Here is a 21872-nt window from a genome sequence, read left to right as displayed (position 1 = left end):
ATAAGAAAAGGAAGGTTCCTGTGCAAAAATGCCTACAAAGTTAGACTAGACTGGGCATGAGAGTCCAAGGAAATAACAAGATGATATGCAGGTGTTTACATGGGGTTCTTCCAAGCATGTTAGTAATGTAAGAGAAAGCAGAAAGTTGACTATGAAAATCAAATAGGAGATATTGTGACTTCTTACTGGTGAAATACACATGGCTATTCCCCCGCTGAAAGGTTTGGGGAAAACTTGCAAACAGTGTTTTCAGTACTTGAAAATACATACTTTTTAATACAACAAAAAAGGAGCAGATTCAGGTAGCAACTGTGTAATTCCTGAGGCTGACCAAAGCCACTGTTACTGCAATCCAGCTCCTTCCTTAGTGTGGCACTAGTGCTTCACGTATCTTTTTCTGCCAAGTTAGGTCCTTGACCCAGGTTAGCGTGGATCAGCTCAGAGTCAGAGCAGGGACAAGCCAGAGGCTGTAAATGAACAGTGGATCCACAGAAAAAGGCAGGACCATAAACCCAGCATGTTTTACCACCTCAGACTGCCACAGACTTGCAGCCTCACAGCTCATCTGGAACACAGGAGGAGGCACATATCCCACCAGCAGGATGTAAGGAGAACTTAAGGCTTGCATTGTGCTTTGTGTTCCTCGGATGAAATTTCTATGGGGTAAATGCTGTTTTAGGAGCCACTCCAAATCTGTTTTGCTGGTTTAATGCACTGGTTTAGCCTTTTGCATTTTGTTCTCTTAAATAAAAGCAAACTGCAGTCATTTTTGATAAAGTTTCTTTCTTGCAGAGATTTAAATCAGACTTGTGATCAATGTGGGATACAGATGCAGGAAAAACATAGATACAGGGCAGAAAGGATTAAAATCAATATATAGGGTTTTTTTTCTGTTTAAAAACTTGAATGTGCAATAAGCTTGCATAAGCAGGACCTGAAGCTGCTGTTGCTCTGATAAATAATGTCAGGAATAATCTGCCTCACTTAAAAAATAATACAGAAATTGGGATAAAATTGAAATGGCAATGTAGATATGTAACTCAAAATGTAACAGGAGCACTGATAAGGAAAAGGACACCATTTAGTCTGGCTGCCTTCTATTGAAACAATTCTGATGATTCTTTCCCATATCTGTTGACTTTTTATTGCTCTCTTTAATAGATGAATTACAATAAATGTTAACAGAAGCAACAGCAGGTCATATAATGCCAAGGTATTAAAATTAAAGAGATCTACATCAGGTACCTAAAGATGACTTTCACAGGACATTAATTTGTCCAACGTGTGCTGCCATATAATGGAAAGCACCTATTTCATGTTAAGTTTTGACTTTTTAAGGCTTAATCTTAAGACTCTTAATGATTTTTTCATTCTTTGTTTCTCTAATTCCCATAAAAAATGATGCCAAACCAGCAATCATGCAGGCCAAGGACAACACAGACATTCAGTCCTGGAAATACACTGTGGAAAAAGGAAATAGTCTCAACATAGGCTAGTGTTAAGTAACACATGTTGTGAGGTGGGTAAGCCTGCCTACATATTCTGCAGACCTTTGGGAGTCTAGGGTGAGGAAGACTTTCCACTTCTGGGTCTTACCACAATACGTGGCCTAGATACAGCCAAAGTTTGGAAAAAGACAACTGAAAAATCCTTCTGAATCCAGCAATACAGGTGCTACTGAAAAGATACGAAAAGGATGGATGTGTAAGAGTTCCTCTCTTGTGGTTTTACAGAACAGAGAGTAAAGAATATTCTTCCAAAAGGCCTCAAGGTTTGAAACTATCTCAGCTGATGCAGAGAGAGGGTAAAACCTTTGTGAAGATATGTACATCAGCATCTATTCCTGCCCTTCTACGTCAGCTATAGGGAAGGTGGCAGGCTCAGGTTTTCCAATCATGAAACCACAGGCAAGGTGCTATCTTGCGATGGGGCTCCATAGATGATGTTTTCCCCACTATCTACCAGTAAGAGAAAAGACCTGACTCCATGTTCTGATCTTCAGGGTATGGATACTCCACCCTCTCCTTTATGGATGGGTGAAAGGAGTTCTCATTTATGGCAACATTTTGTCTTTCAGCTAGCTGGGATTTGATGGGCATGTGCTGACTTCTGGCAGATGCTGCTGACCAACTCCATTGTGCACAAAAGGGAAGGAGAAATGGCTCCTTTATGAGCTTCCTGCCTACGCATAACTGCTCTCTTTATCTGAAAGATGTGAGTCACACTGTAAAATAAAGAAGGTGGGTAAACTCAGTGAAGGATAAAACCAACACAACTGCTAGGAGCTCATGGACATCCTGTGAGCACAAAAAACAGATAAGAAAATTATTAATTGGTGAATTAGTCATTTCTGATTCTGATGCATATGATTTAAATTCTGTTCTGCTGTATGCTGCTGCTGTTTACAGACTCTTGAGAATTGAACACCTCGTCCTCTGCAGCATCTGTAACTTCATTATACTCAGAGGGAATATGAGTATGCAAAGATCAGGGTCTGTATTTATATTCTGGAAAACAGATGGTGTTTAGGGTTATAGGAATGAGATCAATATATCAATATAAGCTTTGCAAACACAATATTTTCAAATCTGAGCAAAAACCATTTTCTTGTGACTTCTGATTGAGAAAAGAGCTTAGCAGCTGTGGGTAAACTGAGTGCTAATGCATTAAACATGCAGATGTAATGTACGGTTCTGCTCTAGCGAATGGTATCAGTTTGCATTTCTGTTGCACCAGCTTTCTGAGTAATACGCTGCCATTGCAGAATGGCAATACAGTGGAAATGACTTATCTCCAGGGATTTTAAATGTTTTATTTCAGCAGGAAGGCTTTTACTATTAATAGAACAAGTGATAATTTTTGTTAAGCAGAACCTGCTTGGGAATTCATTAAATATGCTTTTAATATAATAGAATTACCTGATTATTAGCAAAAAAGCAGAGGGCTATAGTCACATTGATATTAACTATGGTTTACATGTTTACCTGGGGTTAAAGTCCTGGATATTTAAATACGTTTTACTCATGGCAGCTGCTATGGAACTGGTAAATAATGTCCAGCTCTTTCCTTTCAAATCATGAACAGTATCTCCCCATTCCCTACTAGTCAATGCAGTGCTAGTTAAATCAGTCCTCAAATGAATCAGGAGTCTAGACAATATACAGCAGTGTACAAAGGATGCTGTGGCAGCATGTTTGCCCAGAAAATGAAGCAAATAATAAATAAATAAGGCATTTCTGCATCATAGGGTAAAGGTTTTCAAAATGTGACTCAATGGGAGAGTTTTCAGAGAAGAGTTCTAAAACTGTTTTATGGCTCAAAAATAACAGACTTCTGATGGTAAACTAAAATAGTTCAACTTATTTAGCTTCTTATAGACAAGATGAAAGACGTTTTAATCAGCCTCTCTAAGAAAGTGTGAAGGGGGATGACACCTGACACCAAACAACTCTTTCATCTATCAGGAATAGCCACAAAGATCCCCAAGTTCAATGCTGAAGTTGGCAGAATTCAAACTAAATTAGGTGCAAATTCTTCATAGGAATGGCACTTAACCACTGGAAGAGATGGCCAAAGGAAAGCGTAACTTTTCTATCATCTGAAGTGTTTAAAGCTAGATAAAATGTCTTTCAAGAAAATGTGTTACACTGCTATCATTACTTTTGGGGTTAGCTGCAGAAAATCATTTGGTGAAATTTTATGGTCTCTGTTTAGCAAGAGCTCAAACAGAGTGATCATATTCTGTTGAGGCTTCAAAGTACACGAAAAATGGCAGTTAGGTACGATTTTAGAGCAAAAATAATGACAGGAGGTGAAATCACAGCCTCACTGAATCTATGAGAAAGTTGCCACTCCCTCTAATGAGACCCAGATTTAATCTGTAATTATAAAAACTGTGGCTATATTCACTGCATTTAAGATTGGGATTATACGCAGACTGCTTTGCTCAACCTCACCCATTTTCTTTTACTGCTATGATGTTTGCCATTTTATTTTGCACTTCAGATTCGTTCTGAATTAACTTTGTATGATTTACATTTTTTATGCACCTAGGGGTTTGCAAATGTGATCTCCTTTCAAGTAGTAGAGTTCAAAATGAAAATAAGAGAAAAATTCTGTTTCTTCTTGGCTTCATATGGGTAAGGGTCAAATGTTTCACTGATTATTTTCCGTAGAAGATGGGTGTTTCTACTCTTTGCCTGTGGTGAAGCTGCAAAATGGACATCTGTACAAATACATTTTCTGGATTATTCTCAGTGTTATCAACAGCTGAGTTCAGGCCAGGATTTCCATAAAGCCTCATAATTAAGTTCACTTTGAATAGAGTCAGGAATTACTATTGTGAATATATGGCATTCTGTATCCCCTCTCTACCACAGTTCTCCCTATTGCTCAAGCCTGAAAGAAAGAACCGTCAGCTATTCTTCCATACACTCATCTGGTCTGATGTGCACTGGCTGCACATAGTTGCTCTGAAACCATATGGATGGGTTTGGGCCACTGGAGTTCTTAAGCAGTTGCTTAGGTCTAATCCTTTTCAGGAACAAAGAAGGCATTAGAAGCCACATCTAATAGCCCCTTCCTAGAAATGGCTTTAAAGGAGGTGTGAAGAACTGGAGATCCATTGAAAATGTACAAGATCTTAGTACAGAAGCTGAGAGGCCCAGTCCAAGTCTGTTGACAACCAGCTTCATTTCACTGAAAATTAAAGGGCATCATATGGTTTGCTTCTTTCTCTTTGTAAAATGCTGATACAGCTTTGTGCAATACCACAGAAGTGTCTCTGGTCCAGATTCTGTCCTTACGTTACTCTGCGAACATGCACAGAGGCAGGAGATAGGAGTCTTGCACTAGAATACAACTACTGCAGTTCTTTACAGTACTATTTGAAGCCTGCTGGAGTCAACGGAAGACCCTTCACTGACTTCATTGCTTTGGATCAGAACCCCTGCTAGGGAGTCTTTGTCCTTGGCTTTCTTAAAAGAAGACTTCACTAGTGTGTGAACAGCGTTAATCACCCATGAACACTTGCTAAAGAGTGATCTGGTTTTTATGATACAGAAAACATGCTGCTGAAGCATGAAATCTTTTAATGAAGTCAAACAAAGCAAAAATTGCCCTCTATGACCTAAAGCTCAGCTCCTGAAATGTCGTTTTCTGGGATAATACATTCCCCATCTGTCGGTCTAGGCTTTTTCTTGCCACAGGTGAACTGATGCAGCCTTGGAGGTGTGCCATAGTTACTATGGTATTTTACTAGAGGCAAGAGATAGGAATTATTAATTGTTTATTTTACCCACCTGATGGAAATTACAGAAAATGAGCAGATCATTGCCCCTGAATTTGTTATTTTGTTTTCCTGACACCTAAATCAACTGTGTACCCTTAATCTTAACATTGAGAAACCAGTGGCATCACTAATGGGAGCTTGTTATTTAATGCAGAAGTCATTATTGATTTGTGAAATAATGTCAGTGAATGCAGAAAACTGAAATACAAAAATCTTTTGACAGAGTCTTTGCTACTACCTTTAGTCTTGACTGTCTTGGTATGGTAGGAATAGGGATGTCATTCTAATGAAAACAATTCACAATAAATATTTGTTCTTGTGCTTGTTTGTTACCTTATGGGTAAACGATATTGTGCATGTGTTTATTCCAAAGCTCACCGCAAATTCTCATTGATGGGACAGTAATTCTGATCTGATGTAAGGAATCAGTGCTGCCAGCACTGGGTGAGGTCTCACAGAGTTCACTAATGAGTCCTTTACTGTATTTACATAAGTGAAACTCCTGAAAATCATGATAAAACTGGTTCACATAGTTCATATGGCAGCAATTTATTGCCTGGCTGCAGATTTTTTAAATCTCTCTGGCACCACAGGGTTATTACAGTAAGTTAGAAAGACAGGCATTCTAAGTATGAACTTGCTGTTAAGATCTCAGAAATAGTGAGTGCTCTTGAATTGAAGCTTTGATGAGAAATAAATCCTTCTAGTGACACTTTTATGCCATGTAGAGATGTGGAAGTGTGAGCAACAGCACCTGGCAAACAAGCTGTCTTCTTTAAAAGCAAGCAAACCAGCTGCTCATCAGGCTGGAGAAGGATTTAGCAGGAAATAAACGTCTACTCAAATGTTCATTGCTCAGATCTGCAAGAGAAAACTCATTCTTTATAAAGTGTCCTCTGGATGCTGAGAAAAATTGCATTTATATCTTCTGTATTTTCAGACATTATGAAGAGTTCATATGTGAAAACAGGACTCACTTTCAAGTGAGCAACCTGCTTAACAGATCCATTTCTGGTCTTAACAGTTCTTTCATTTACAGAACGTAACCAGATAGGCAACAAAATCAACTTTCTTGTGGAGAACAAACAAAATTTGATAGAAACCTTCTGTTTCAGGATACAGTAGGGGTAGGATTTCTGGATTTGTTTTGTATGGGTCCCTCCTTTCCCTATCCTTGCATGTGCATCAGACAGATTGTCTCATTTAATAAGCCTCAATTGTATCAGTGTTCTGATTACAAAACCTGCTGTGGTTTAAGCACACTGACTAGATTAAGAAATTTTTACCCCTGCAGAGCAAGAGTAACAAAAATGTTTCTGTCTCTTCAGAGCCATAGACATAAAAGTGGTCTCACAAAACACTGGGGAAAAAAAAGGGTTAGGCCCCAAAAGTAGGTAAGATGATGCAAGCCTGGCATACTTAACTGTGTCCACATATTCCAACTGGACAAGGTATCTCACCTGATCCCTTCAGAAAATCATTTATTTACTTTTACAGCTGCCATATGCCATACCTCCACAACACAGAATTATTCAACAGCAGAAGAGAACCTAACTGTACCTAAGCTAACAGCAATAAGAGAAATAAATTCAAATGCAAGAGCATGCAAGAAACATGCATATATCAACTGATACCCCTCACAACCTCCAAAGGCCTGAAAAGTGTTTGGATGTATCACCTGAGTATTTTTTAGATTATCTGGACTTTTGCAAGTAATTTTATGACAATTATTTCAGTGCATTCAGTGTTATTCTGAGTACCAAAAGCCTTATTCAGATAACACTGCAATGCACTGAAAAGGTTTCCTTTTGATGAGTTCAAGCAATAACTGTCAGGGATCTATTTTAATCTTTAGGTAGATAATACCATGACAGTTGCCATCCTTCACCTTTTGGTTTGGTTTCTAAGGAGACTTCCCCTTTTTATTTTTCACTTGTTCTTGGCTTTAGTTTGCTTCTTATGAACTATCAAATCCACATAAATCTATCCCATCCACCAGACCCTCCTGCCAACAAAACTGTTTTCATTCCCTGCTGCAATCTTCATGTTTTCAGATGTGACAACCAGGGAATGAAAACAATACTGTAATGACCACAGTGAGAAAGCTGCCTGGGAACACTGATTGCTTCTTGAAGCATTCCCCTCAGTTATTTAAATAGTATTATGCTATCTCAAAGGTTTGTAAACTGAGATATGGAGAGATGAAGTTCCTGCCTGTGCTGCACCAAAACCTAAATAAACCACGGCTATGTGCCTTCTATATTACTCTGTCTCAGACTCCTGTCACACAAACACTTAAGCATCAGCTCATTTTTGCAGAACAGCTCTTCTGATTTCACTGGATTGCAGGGTAAATTTAAATTTAAAGATGTTCTCATTTTCAGACTCAGGACTTAGGCATGATATTTAGTTGCCTGTAAATCAGGCTTTACTGCCATTTAAGATGCTGTAGGTTATGCCTCCTGGCTTCCAGCTGCTGCTCCAGAATGGTGTAGGTTTATCTTCAGTCCTATGTTATCTATCAGCCCAGATGCCTCTGATGCCCTCAAGCATCTATGCTGACACCTGTATTAGCCCAGCTGTCATCACGCAGGAATGAGGGTTTCAGAACAACAGAACTTGCTGCAACAGAGGGAGAGAATAGCTTCTGTTAACTCCTAGGAGTGTGATCTGCAAGCAGAATCCCATCTACTGTACTTTTTACTTCCTAAATTGTACTGATGTCTTCAGAGGAATGGAGACCACCAAGATACAAAACGTTACAAGCTACAGGTAATGGAACCAAACAATCTACTACTTACCTGCAGTACTATGTCCCGTCCGTTTCGTGTGATGTTAACAGTATGAGGCTGTCCATTAGCCATGTTTCTGTGGTCGACGTCAATGTTATATGGCTCTTTGGTGCCTCCAAGGCTGTACCGGATTTGCAGATTCCCTAGTGAAAGAAACGTGAAAAGCACCCTCAGGTATTTTGATCTTTATTCACCAGCTATCTTCCCCTCTTTGTTTTCTCATACAACTGTTAGCGTTCTACACTTAAACTGCTGTCAGAGTTGGTCTCTGCAGTAAGGGAAGAGCTAGTGTTTAAGATTATAAAGCTGCTGGGCTGGAAATTGCTTCTAGTTTATAACCCACAAGTGTGCCAATGACCAGCATGTCAAAACTAGTGTTTGCAAACACTCCAGACTGCAAACCAAACAAATCAGAGCTGTGCCTTGAACAATATGGACAACTGGTACAAATTTGAACACATCAAGTACCACTTTATTGTTGAGATTGTTATCCTTGCTGCAATAAAATTCGTTGAAGTTAGACAAAGCATGAAAGAATAAACCACTGATATGCACTGAATAAAGGCAAAATTACAACAAATGAACACTGACACATAATCTACACAAGAGACTTTCTTGCTTTCTTATTTAATTGCTGCTGACAGGTGGACATTTATGGAAATTCAATAATATATGGTGAAATGAAAACTTCAGGTTACAGTGTTAGAAAAGTACAATCGAAAGTGCTTAATTGATATTCATGGCATTTTAACAGATAGATTTTTCTTTTCCAAACAGAACTGAAGTGTCTGCTCTTCTTAAGTGATTTTAATATTTGATTAAAAAGAAGAATTTTGCAAAGGGAAATGCAGACCCCATTACTCATCAAACCCAGAAATACCCTGTCCCAGAAGAGCAGCTCAACCCTTGCTAACTATAGTTTAGATGTTTGATGTGGGATTTCTCTCATGCACCTTCTTTCTTCCCCATGAAGGGGAAAAAATGAGTGGCATGTGCAATACTCATATTAATTTCTCCCGTAAAAGATCACGGTAATAAAATCATCCTAATTACGATTTTCACTGGGCACTCAGGCACTATTTGGAATCAAGGTATATTCAGTTTATATACAGCTTTAATACTGTAACAGCAAATGATCCATATCCAACCTTCAACCACCACCAAAATGTTTTAGCACCTTATATATTATGCTACATCCATATTTTAGCCACCTCAGTGGGCATCCAGGTATTCAGAAGCAACAGTGCACTGCACTTTCCACTGACTGCTGCCATGAGTTCCATGATTCAGACACCCACATGTGGATTCCTATTTGTTCCCTCCAAAATGTTAGTTCATGGCATGGATCTGACTGTTTTAGTAGGCTTTTTATGGGTGGGGGTTTTGGTTTGGTTTCGGTTTTTTGAGGTTTTGTTTTCTGTGTTTGTTTTCTTTTCCCCATTTTGCTTTGAGAGGAAGGGTTGACTAATGAAACCCCACTACATCACTACAAGCAGAACAGAGGTTAAGGTCCTATGTACTTTATTTTTACATGACAAAGCTGAAAAGACTTTCTCATTAGTTCAAATCTTTGGCTGAACATCAACCTGGTGTTATTATCAATTGTGCCTTCAATGGAGAGAGCCCAGAGAGGCTGCTTACCAGACGGCTTGACAAGCACAGCCATGAAGTCCTGGGTGTAGGAGCTGACGTACAATAAAACACAGGGGGACTTGGTGGTACTGAAGCTGAAGCTGAGCTCTTCTTTATTCAAGTTCAGGTCAGGCTCTGTGGTCTCAGTATCTGGAGAACTCAAAAGTGTTCGGCTCACTAAATCCTTCATGCTAGTCCCTGGGGAGTGGAAGTTGTAACGAAGCCACATTCCCTCTTCAAAAAAAGCTCCAACATCTTGAACGTAAGAAGGAAAAAATAAAGAGAAATTCAACATGCTGACACCTTTTGAATTAAACACATTACTACTGACTTGACCAGTACTAATCTGTGCACGTTCTACTGCTGCATTAAGTGCTTTGCCAATATTTAGGTCAAGAGCCTCACTATTTCCTAGTAGGAATGAAAAGGACAATCTCCACTTTACTGGTGAGTACCTGGATTCACAGAGCAAAGGAAAGATTTCCTTTGTGTCATACAGAAGGTGTCTCCTATCAATACTACAGATGAGAAGAACCATGTGTTAGATTTATTCTCACTGAAGTCTCGAGGTAGGTAATGCTCCAAATAATGAGATACAAGAAAGACATATTTAAGAGACACAATAAGCAAACACTCTCAAGGAGAACAAAAACCAGCAATGCTGACCAGCAAACCTGAGTTCATTTGGAAGGTCCTCACAAAGGAATGATGGCAATTCCAGCACCTGAGATCTGAAATACAATGGACACAATGCTAGGAAGCTATCCACTGCTAGCACAATCCTTCATGGGAACTGCACAACCAGTATGGCCTTATGGGAGATAAAATAAACTAGGGAGCTCAATTCAGTGAGCACAAGGCAAGACACACCTGAACTGTATTCAGAGTAGCTGAGCAGACACAAGACGACAGATAAAATGATAATATATTTTATTGATGCTCCTTTCCAGAATTTTGCTAAAGTTAGTGCTGAAAAAGCTTTATGTTTTCCTGTTACCCTCTAAAAATTCTCCAAATCTCAAAATATCATAGCCACTGTTACTGTGCAGCCATATAAAACATGGAGTCAAGTCGTGGGCCCAAGGTGCCATAAATAATTTGATCACTCTGATAGATTTATGACTGACATTTTATAGGGGAAACCTTAAATCAGGATGAAACAGTTATGGGAGAGGCAATTCACTTTAACAACTATATTTCGCAGTAGACTCAACTTAAGTACTCCTGGATTACAAGTGAAGGGCCCTGTCCTGAAAATACTTCCCCAAACTGTGAAGCCTTCTGCCACTAACAGCAGCATTGAAAATAAGTGTTAGCACTGACAGATCTACAGCAGTACATGCTGTAGCAGTTATTACCAAGACTGGCTTAAAACTATCCCTACAACTGCTAATTTATTCTTCTTCAACCTCTGCTTCTAGCTCACACAACCTGCTCCTTGGGCAGATGTTGCACCAATTGCATGGTTATGGCACTAGCAGGGCTGCTGGCCAGAGCCAACCCTTTTTTCCAGAGCTGTAAATGTGATGAATTGCTACTTCAGATGCTCATTGCTAAAGAAAGCTTTACCTAAACGGTGCTCTCCAAAGGGGTTTCATAACAGCAAAGAATGTCCTGTATGTTTAACTTGATTTGTGCTGAGAAAATCATTTTCAGCATAGCTGTATTATTACAGGCATAGAAACTATTGTAACGAGCCTTGAAATTACCTTCATGTGCACACCACCTCTTTTAAGAGGAAGCATAAGTGGAAGGTTCACTTCAGCTGTGTGAGTGTATTAGGCCCTCAACAGGAAGATATTGAACCCCCTCAAGTTCCAGCTCAGCAAAGAGACTGATGCACATTACATTCTTGGCTGAATGAAGCTGAAGTCCTTGCAGCAGGGCTGCAAAGTGCTCAGCACCTCACAGGAGCAGGCTGTTTAAACTATTAGGAAATACTGCAAAATGCTAAAAGATCATTTTCTCTACACTGAACGTAGCTATAAGATGACTTGGCAATGCTGAGGGCTGATCAATGAAAAAGCCATCTACTGAGAGGTCACAAGCGTACCATCTTCCTGAAGCTCTCACAGAAGGAATACAGAAGCCCTCGATTCAGAAAACCATTCAAACTGCCTAAATAAAATGCAGCACAAACCCTGCTGCTGAAATGTGGCAGAGGTTTCTCTGCATGACCCTCTGCTTTCTTTTGTAATACTTCAAACTCTATCTAAGAAGATGTCTCTTGGGAGACAGCCATGAGGCATAATGAAGGGCCCCTCCGCTAACTGCCCTTTCAAGGCAGAAGCCTTGGAGAAATGGATATGGCAGTAACATCATTTCCTTCAGAAAGCAGCGCCTATTTCTACATCAACATCCAGTAAGGTTGTCCTCTGTTGACAGACTGCAGGTACACACAGGTTGGGCTTGCATTGTAGAGGAACCAAGAACAGGAATTGAGGATCATTTGAAACAATTTGATGAAGCAAGAGGCCTATCCCCAGTGTGAACAGCACATACTTTACAAAACTGTCCAGCTTCAACTGGAAAAGGGATGAAACAAAACGCACACATACCCAGAACTGACAAACTTATTTTGAAGGCTGCAATTCTACGGTCATCCCCCCAGTCCCGCTCTCCCCACTCAGCTACTTGTGATTTTGTACATTCTTCATTCTGCCTAGGTTCAGGAGTATTGAAAGACTGGAGAAAAAAGCCAAATAGCAACAAAACCCCCCGTTTCTCTTATAAAAATTACACAACCTCATAACAGTTCTGGGCCAGTGTTGTAGACCTAAGAGTCCTCATTCTCCTTTGCTGCTGATTTAACAGCAGTGAAATGTCAGTATTGATTCTTCCCTTCTTCGGGTGATTATGATTCTGGTAGCCATACACTCACTCACACCCAGAACTTGTCTTCTTTCTACATTACTTTTTCATCTTCTGTGAAAAGCACTGCCAGTATGGCACACATGTGGATGAGCACAGCTTCAGCAAGATTTTCTATCTGGAGGTGTCTATATAAAAGATACAGAACTCAGCAGGCTTTACAGCAATTGAACTGGTGCTGCGCTGGCAGTTGGGATAAGAATGGTAACAGGGATTGTCATGAATCAAGTGCAAAATAGTACTCCAAATTAAAAAGAAGCAAAAATCCCCTAAACTCAACCAATCCCCAACCCCAACCCCATTTAAGGCCAGCAGCTTTTCAAGACTGGCTCTGTAGGAGGTGGACCTGACTTTTTGCACATCTATTACTGTCTCACCATGGCCGCCTCAGAGTTTTCCAAGTCAACTCTAGACCTGGCTCGTGTCACCTTTCACCTGGGGACCAAGGAGAAAGTAATGCTGGTTACTTCTCTGGTATCATATCCAACATAAGAAGGACATGGACCTACTGGAGTGAGTCCAGTGGAGGCCAAGAAGATGATCCAAGGGCTGGAGACCTGCTGCTAGCCCCTCCAGGCTGAGAGAGCTGGGTTTGTTCAGCCTGGAGAAGGCTCTGGGGAGACCTTAAAGCAGCTTCCAGTGCCTAAAGGGGCAACAAGAAACCTGGAGAGGGGCTCTGGACAAGGGACTGTGGGGACAGGTCAAATAGAAATGGCTTTAACCTGACAGAGGGGAGACTGAGATTAGATACTAGGCAGTTCTTCCCTGTGAGGGTGCTGAGGTGCTGGCACAGGGTGCCTGGAGAAGCTGTGTCTGCCCCATCCCTGGCAGTGTTCAAGGCCAGCTTGGAAGGGGCCTGGAGCAAGCTGGTCTAGTGGAAGGTGTCCCTGCCCATGGCAGGGGGTTGGAACTGGGCAAGCTTTAAGGTCCAGTCCAACCCAAACTATTCTATGATGGTATTTGGCTTTTTTGAGGCTGGGCCTTCAAAGCAATCTTATTAATGGGCAGCAACGGTGTAAAACACTGTGTAAAACACAACAGTGTAGAACACTGGTGCAGACTACAGAGACAAAATCCTGACAACTAGGAAGCCTGACCAGGACACATGAAACACTGCATCAGAAAAAGATTTTCCCCTCTTTGTGTCACAAAGCTGACTGAAATGCTTTCTTACAGCATGTCCCATTCTTGCAGCCCTAAATGCCTCCTCAGCTCTGCTCAGATTTGATAAGCTAAAAATATTACTCTGTGATGCTGCTTGCCTGTGCTCAATGCTATGTGTTTCCTGAAAGGAGTTCTGGATGTAAAAAGCAGCATATGCAAAACCTTTAGCAAGGACAGTCACACTATGCATTTACAAAGAACTGTTAGGGCAATGCAGACAGCTGAACAAAACCTCTTTCCTTTTTTGATTTCTCACAGTTATGAATGTTGAATATAGATTAACAAGGCTTTGCTTGCTGGCTTGTGGCTAAAAAAGTGCTAGAGAGCACCAGAAATTACAGCTATTTCCAGGCTGTGGTCACAAAGATTTACTGAAATACATCCTGGCCACAGGGCATCAGTAAAGGGTCAGAACCTCACAGCTGTGTATCTGGGACAGAATTTACTTTGAGTGCTCTGAAAATAGTAATGCTTATAATTCATCTGGCTAGCTCACTCACTGTTTTATCCTACCTTCAGGCTCACAGTATTTAGTTTTTGAAACCAAGAAGTGGGGATTTAAAGGTTTTGTTCTACACTTTAAAGGCTCATATTCTGGTTGCCATTACTGTAGTAATTTGTGATGCAAATTTCTATTGTCTATGTGTGGAGTAAAATACCAAAATGCAGCAACTGCTTGTTGTTATTAGTGGAATATAAACCTACTGAGTGTTTGCTCCTCCTATATGAATATATCTGTACTCAGTATAAAAAAAAGTACCCTTCTTCAACAAATGAGCGTCAGAATCAGGGGATATGAAAAATAGTGTGCACCAGTGAAAAGATGGGGCCCGATCATAAATCCATGTGACATTTCCCACTACCTTCAGTAGAACAGGATGAGTGCCACCAAAGATGGGGTGAAGCCATGTGATTCATTACACCTTCAAGCCTCCCTGGTCAATGCTGACAGGTAGCTTCCGCAGGGAACCAGTCTGGCATACCCAAGCAAGGCTGAGCTCTGAATCTTCTTTTGCAATAGCCCTGTAATCCAGGTGCCTTTTATTCTACCTTGCACATGCCAAGGAAAGCCTAAAAATGTCATGAAAATCACAGCTGCAGCTCATTATGTACGGATGTGAAATTATTATAGACCTTTCTATGCTAGCCATTTGAACTGATGACTATGGTAGCTGACTCGGAATAAGGGAATGGCAAACTGAACTGTGTATTCCCTGCTGATTCTAAATGAAAACCCAGCTCATTTTCTAATGGAAATATCCATAAAGGTTAAAACCCCCCCATCAAATAAAACAGGCTGGAAGAAGAAAAATACATTGTCAAACATACAACAGACCAGGTTTCATGATTTCCTGCCGCGGTGTCTTTGGGGCTGCTCTTTAGGTAACCTCAGAGAAAAACTTGCGTCTTTGAAAGAGCCATTTGAGAAATACTAGAGACTGCTATTTGATGATTGCACAGTATTCAGAGTGACAACTCTGATAGGTGAGATCTGGCTTCAATTCCTTCCTATACCACAGGAATCCACTCTAAAAGTGAGCAGTTCCTTGCTTCCCTCATTATCTCATTCACTTTCTGCATTACTATAACAAAAACGTCTTCTCGTATCACAGAGCTATTGTTAGGACAAATACTTTGTCAGTTTGCGAGGTGCCAATACTACCCAGCTAGCACACAGGTATATAAATATTGCACAGAGGTGTCTGGTGTGAGGACCTCAAATCTCTCAGTTGCCTTTGCACAGACATGCAGCAGCTGGCACCGCTATGAAGCTGCTCTACTCATCTTTGATAAAACATCTGCATGCAGGGAGCACTGGCACCAGAGGAGGCCTCCTGTAGTTAGCTGACAAAGAGATTGAAAGTTCATCACATTCTGGAGCCAGGACTTAGTGTTTTTTAACTCATTACCCTGATTTACTTCCTTTCTGTATACAGAATAAGAAATCCTTGCATTTATAAGTAGTGTATTATGGGCTGTAAGTGGGCTGGCAAGCTCTCTTTATAATTGGGTTGATATCTCTTTGAGATATGTAAGGAGCATGGAGAAGGGTTGTTTTGCATTAAAAAAATAATGAAAAAAAGATGTTATTTTTTTCCAAGAAAAGAATTCTTGCAACTTAAATGGAATGCAATTTTCAAAGCACCAGAGCATAACCATGCATGTTTAATAAGGCAGTATTGACAGGACAGCAGAATGAAATAGCTTTACAGAGTATATGTTTTTTTTTAATCAGTATATATATTTACTCAATAAAGGCTAAGAGCCAAGTCCTGGAGTTTGATCTACAGGTAGAAAAACGTGACTGCAGCATTCACGCTTACCAGACCGGGAGCCTAACATTCCCAACACAAGGAAAATGTCTGTTATCACTTTCAGCTAACAGATCACAATCATGTTGTGTATAGCAGAATTGTTTTGGGGGGTGGGAGAGAATGTTGCCTTTGACATTCCAGGTACTGGGATTATGAACAATGAAAACTACAAAGTTAGCTACCTTACACAGCTTGAACAATCCTCCACTCCATTACTTACAGCAAGGCAATGCAACATATTTGCAACCAGCAAAATGAGGAGAATTGAATGGGTATAACCAGGGCAGAATCTGGAGATGATCAAGGATCAAAGAGTCTGTGGAAAGGGTGCAGAGCTGCTTCACCCATGTGCTGTAGCACCAGAGCTGGTATGTCTGTTTTGCTTCCACTCAGCCTAGTAAAAAGCTAGTTTTTCTCTTTGAAGCAGGCAAGGGAGCAAGAAAGGAAAGAAACTGGACCATGACAATGGTAAGGGCTTTAGGGTTCATGAAAACCTAAAATTAAGCATGAAGGAGTTCAGTTTGAGCACTGGCACAAGGACTGCAATATTTCACACTGTGAATCTGAGCTTGACTTGAAAGAAAGAAAAACATTTATACACTGCACTCATCTCTTTGGTGTTTGTTGATGCAAACTGGGTAACTGCACAGAAACTGGGAAGCTTTGAATTTACCCTTCCAGCACACCTGAAGGCACATGAGTCACGGCACCAGCTATTTAACTTTTTTTCTTGGCCACATCTTCTTGGCAGAGGACAATTTCTTCTCCTACCATTGATCCACAGCACATCAATACCCAAAGGAGGAATGCTTTCTCCCTGGGGGATCCCCCACATTAGAGTGCTGCCACATGCTCTGCAGAGCCATCTCTGCATCTGACCTTCACTCTTTTTGTTTAAAAGAAGGAAAGAGTTTGTTTTTTAAAGGGAAAAAAAAAATAACTGTTTTCCCAGAAATGCTTTTACGGTGATAGGACAGCTATGGGAGGGAGAAAAAGAGATGATTTATGCTTAAGCAAAGGACAGGGAAAGGTCAGAAAGCAATCTGTAGGACTGCAGAAACACTGCAGCTATTCCACAGAACAATTTCCCTGAGCAGTGAAAGAAGTGAAGTCAATTGCGTATGCCCCAAATACAAAACAAAAATAAAGGTAAAATAGATGTCAGACTGCATTTTTGCACTTTTCTTTTTTTGGCCCTTACAAAAATCTAGTGTAATTTCCAGGCCACTACCACATCAATCACATTGATCTGCTGATAATAAGGCTGGAGGCAATGCAGCATCTTGTCAGCTATCGGTCTCTAGGCTCTAAGGATGGATTTCATCAGCAAAAGAATCCACAATATGCACGGCCTGTTTTTATTATGGGATGTGTTTATTCATTATGAACCATTGTATGGCAATTTCCTTAAGGTAATGATGGGGCTTTTCCTTTGATTTTTCCTATCACTTCTCCTACCACTTGCAGTGTGTAACCAACCCCTAAAAGTTTACCATGAAGAAATACCCTGAATATCAAAATGAATTTTTTGGATAAGAAAAGCTTCCCATGTCAGAATAAAATCAACAGCAGGAGCTGACTGTGGGATACTGAAAGGTATCACGCAGCATTTTTTTAAGGGTAATATGTCACATTGGTTTGGATGTGGGGACTTAAGTCAGGCACTATTGATTATCATATCAACAAGGGTACCTGGCCTGAAGATTTGCTCAGAGGAGTAGAACAATGAAACCCAGTCCTAGTTTACTGTGCAAAGCACTAACCTTGTTATTTCTTGGCAGCTGATGTGAATTCCTAGTGAAGGTAACAAAGGAAAATCTGCTTGCTTGCCTCCTATTAGACTCACCCCCATCACAGCATCCAACAGCATACTGTGGTGCCAGTTAGAAAATATGGCCTTGCTATGAAGAATGGAATTGGCTGACAACAATATGGTCTTTAAAAACATTTTCATAGACGTGTCAGTTCTTTTAGAGACGGGAAAGTGTCGAAGTGTTAATGAAAAATTAATTGAAATATCAGAATTGTGGTGATTTCATCCAAGTCAACTAAAAAAATCAACTAAAAGTAATTTAGGTAACACTTTGTTTTACTGTTTTGCCAGTATTTATTTCACTGTTGTTAGTACTGTATGTTCGGCCTTTGCATCTAGAGAATATATCCAGTCTCATCTTATGGATCAAGAGGATATGGTATAAGATTCCAAGAGCAGCTATTAGAAAGCAAGAGTAGGATCTCCTTCTTTCACAGGTCTAGGGAGTTTGACAACATGCAGAAGATGTTCCAGTGCTTTAACTTGATTGAAAAGGCTTAATACTAGTTAAACTTACAATGTAAAATTTAATGGGCTGAAAATGAACTGTTTTAAAGTTTCATTATCAGTGCTGTTTGTTACAGAGGTTTTACAATTATTTTGATCACAGGATGCCTCAAACCCAGTCTACTCTGTGTTTAATTTATCCTCTAACTGTATCCCAGTGCCACACTGTTGTTTCTACAGAGAAGCCCCATGAAGTCACCCACCCTAAACCATACTTGCAGATATTCTAGATGAGTACATCAGTTTTCAGCACTAGCAAATAGGAAACTGGTAATTTCCATTTCGTATCTAGGGCCTTAAGGATTTACTGAGGTATTTTTAGCCTGAAATAAGTTTTGATATTTAAAGTCTGATCTGATCTGATGTCATGTTTAAATGGCACAACATGTGTGGTACAGAGATCCCCAAGCTAGCATGAGTACCTTTGCATGACTCAGAGCTGCCCAGCAGGAGTAGCTTACACCAAGTTTTACTGTGTGTCCTAAGCATCACAGTCAGAGAGGCCTGGGCCTTTGGCTAGACTGGGACGCTGATAAGGAGACTACTGTAGTCTAATAAGGTATTACTGCTGTTTATATGACAGTACTTACACATTGGTGAAGCACAGGTTTTGTCTGTGTTAGGTCTTCAATTATTCCAAACAGTATTTTTTGTTCTGTTAGTGCTACACCCAGGAAAAACAGGACACTTTAGCTTAGAGCTAGTTTGGGCAGAAACTTGGAGGCTATCCATAAGAGAAATGGAAAAACACAAAGAAAAGCCAGTGTGATGAGTTTTAGCAATACAGAAAAAACCTAAAAAGTGAATTCATTCAATATGGCACGGCAGCAACTCTTTTCTTCTTGAAATGTAAAGGGAACAAATGAATGGCCACAAAGTCTGCAAACTGCACAAACATTTGGAAAATTATATTCCCATTAATAATTTGTCTCAATCATTACTGGTCAAAATGAGAAAAAACACCATACAGATATAACTCAACGTCTTTATCCTCGCTCTTCTTTTTTGTATGTAATGTCCATCTTTCCCTCACTTCTCATGTAGGCATGTGTGTCCATAGCAAACCAGTCTTTTAGAATCACTGGTTTTGAAAATTCAGAACATACTTCAGGCATTTCCAAAGGACTGACACAGATGTGGCAGCTCTGTACCTTCCCTTTCCTAGCAAGTTCAATCTCTAATCCCGCTTGAGCTACTAAAAGACTTGATCTGGTTACAGATGGATAAAACTTTTAATCCAAATGCTAGCCTCCCAGTTTATATAATATTCAACCTAAAGCTCACACCTACGTATCTCCAAGTATGTTTCTGAACGAGACTAAATAGCTTTTGTTTAAATCCATGATTTTTTTTTTCCTAAAGAATTAACCATGGCATTTTGCAAACAGGAATCTATTATACAACAAACAGCTCAAGACTACAGAACAGAGTCAGACAGACCTGCTATGACTAAAGGCATTCCTGATTCATGTTGTTGTTGTTGTGTTATTTGATTTAAAGAGGTAACATATATTAGTACTAATGAGAGATGTGGTTTTAAATCATCACATTTAAATCCTGTGTGCATAATTTGACTTGTCTGTAAGAACTATTAAGCATTATCAGGACTTACTTGTTTAATTAATAGATGAAACATTGATTATATGGTGTTTTTTTCTCAGACAGATAGTTCTCCCGTACTCTGCCTCCTGCACTAAAGCATTTACCTTTAATGCAAAATGGTCCATCATAGGCAGTTCTGGAGCAGTCACAGGAGTAGCCGTTGTATTTCTCAACACACTTCCCACCGTTGGCACAGTACATCCCATAGCTCGTGCAGTGGCCAGAGCAGCCGGGCTTCACCCCTGGCGTGACTTTCGCTCTCTCTTCCAGGTCCAGTGTCACTCCGTTCATCCTTAATGAACGAATGCAACCCAGGAAGCCTCGCTGGCCTCCCGCAGCACCTGAGAGGGAATGTAAAAACATGAGACAACACTGAACAGATTATACTGGTGTTGCTTTACAGGAAATACACTGCTAAGCTTGTGACAACAGCTGGAAGTAAGTAACTTTGTAAAGGTTAGAACTGCCTTTTCCTAATGACTATAAAGTCAATGACACCTAAGCTGTTGATACCATACCATAAATAAGCATAAGTAGTAAATGTGCTTTTGCTTTACACTGATTAGAGATTCTAGCCCCCTACTGTTAAGACTTCATTTAATTTAAACTTCTAAATTTTTAGAGGGAACAGTTACAGAAATGGGCCTGCCTCAACTGCTACTGTATAGCCTTACTCTCCAAATGATTAATGATGATGGATGCTTATAATGCCACAGTATGTTCCGCAGTGTTAATTTTTCAAAGCCATGATGGGAAAGAAGGAAAATAAATAAATCTACTCAGTTGCAATAGGAAATACAGATGTTAAATTCCAAGCAACATCAGGAAAATTGTTTAGTTGCCAGAGCATAGGGTGAAGGATGCAACACTGAAGAGCTACATTTGAAAACCTTCATCAAGATAGCTTTTCTCAGCAGTTGATAAGAACTGTTCCTTTCCCCCCTGTTGTAAGCACTTGCTGAACAGCTTACAGCTACGGAAGCCTTATCTGGGGCTGGATTAGAAACAACACCCTCCTAAAAAATCAAGTAAATAACAGTGAGTCACTGTCATCCTTGCTCCTCATCCTCTCGTCTCTTTGATTACTGCAGTGCCGCAGGTGCTGAAGAGTACCTGAGGAGATCTGAGTGCTCATCACCATAAAGCAGAGGCTGAGAGTTACCTGAGTGGGGATGAGGACTAAATACAAACCATAAAGTGTTGGCTGCTTCAGATCAACGGCTGGTAGCTGAACAATGTGAAGCAAGAGGAGGCAATGCTTGATCTGTGCTGAGTGAACAGGGCAGAGGGCATTCTGGTGTGGTCCCAATCTATGTAAACTCATATACAGTGCAGTGACGAAGAAAAACCTAATGCATCTAATTCCCTTCTTTCTCCTAGTCGTCAGGACATACGGTCATCATCCCTCAAGCTCTCTTGCTGGCCCAACAAATAGTTATTTATTCTGCAGCAAGTGAAACAGGAGGCACTGAAACAATTCTTTTTCAGTATTACTCTCCAGACCCTGATGTTCAGGGTATTCATTTGGGACCCACCAACTCAAATCAATTCTCTGTCTGACTGAGTAAGGCTATAAATCTGTTCTTTGAGATGTATGCTCCAATCACCAAGTTATGGATATGATTCAGAAAGAAAGAAAATCTGTTGCAGATTTGGGCATTCAGTTTTCAGCCATAAAGGTACTAGGTATTTCAAAACACACACTTAGTTCAAAGCTACAAATAAAAATCAGCATTACTAACAGTTCCCCAAGAACACAGGCTAGAAAACCTCAGCTCTTCCTGTTTTCAGCAAAAGGCTAGGTGTTTCCTTCAAAAGGTTAAGGCTCCGTCTTTTAACCACTCTTTTAAACAAACTTCACATTTCAGCTTATTTTGAAACTGCCT

General features: G+C 40.2%; 1 protein-coding gene across 1 annotated transcript in view; it reads right to left on the bottom strand.

The window, feature by feature from the left end:
* Positions 1-21872, bottom strand: part of CNTNAP2 (contactin associated protein 2) — a 1027100-nt gene that overhangs the window by 64933 nt on the left and 940295 nt on the right. The window contains exons 18-20 of the mRNA XM_061374850.1: positions 20091-20327; positions 9724-9969; positions 8092-8225 (exon numbers count right to left, since the gene is read on the bottom strand). Coding sequence (XP_061230834.1) covers positions 8092-8225; positions 9724-9969; positions 20091-20327 — 617 coding nt within the window. The remainder of the gene's footprint in view (positions 1-8091; positions 8226-9723; positions 9970-20090; positions 20328-21872) is intronic.

This window comes from Neopsephotus bourkii, unplaced genomic scaffold, assembly GCF_033783945.1.
Source record: "Neopsephotus bourkii isolate Nb327-2 ecotype Australia unplaced genomic scaffold, CSIRO-AGI_Nbou_v1 NB_1655, whole genome shotgun sequence".
In the NCBI taxonomy this organism is placed as follows: Eukaryota; Metazoa; Chordata; class Aves; order Psittaciformes; family Psittacidae; genus Neopsephotus; species Neopsephotus bourkii.
The sequence above is the reverse complement of the archived record's forward strand: the minus strand, read 5'-3'. Positions and strand labels throughout refer to the sequence as shown.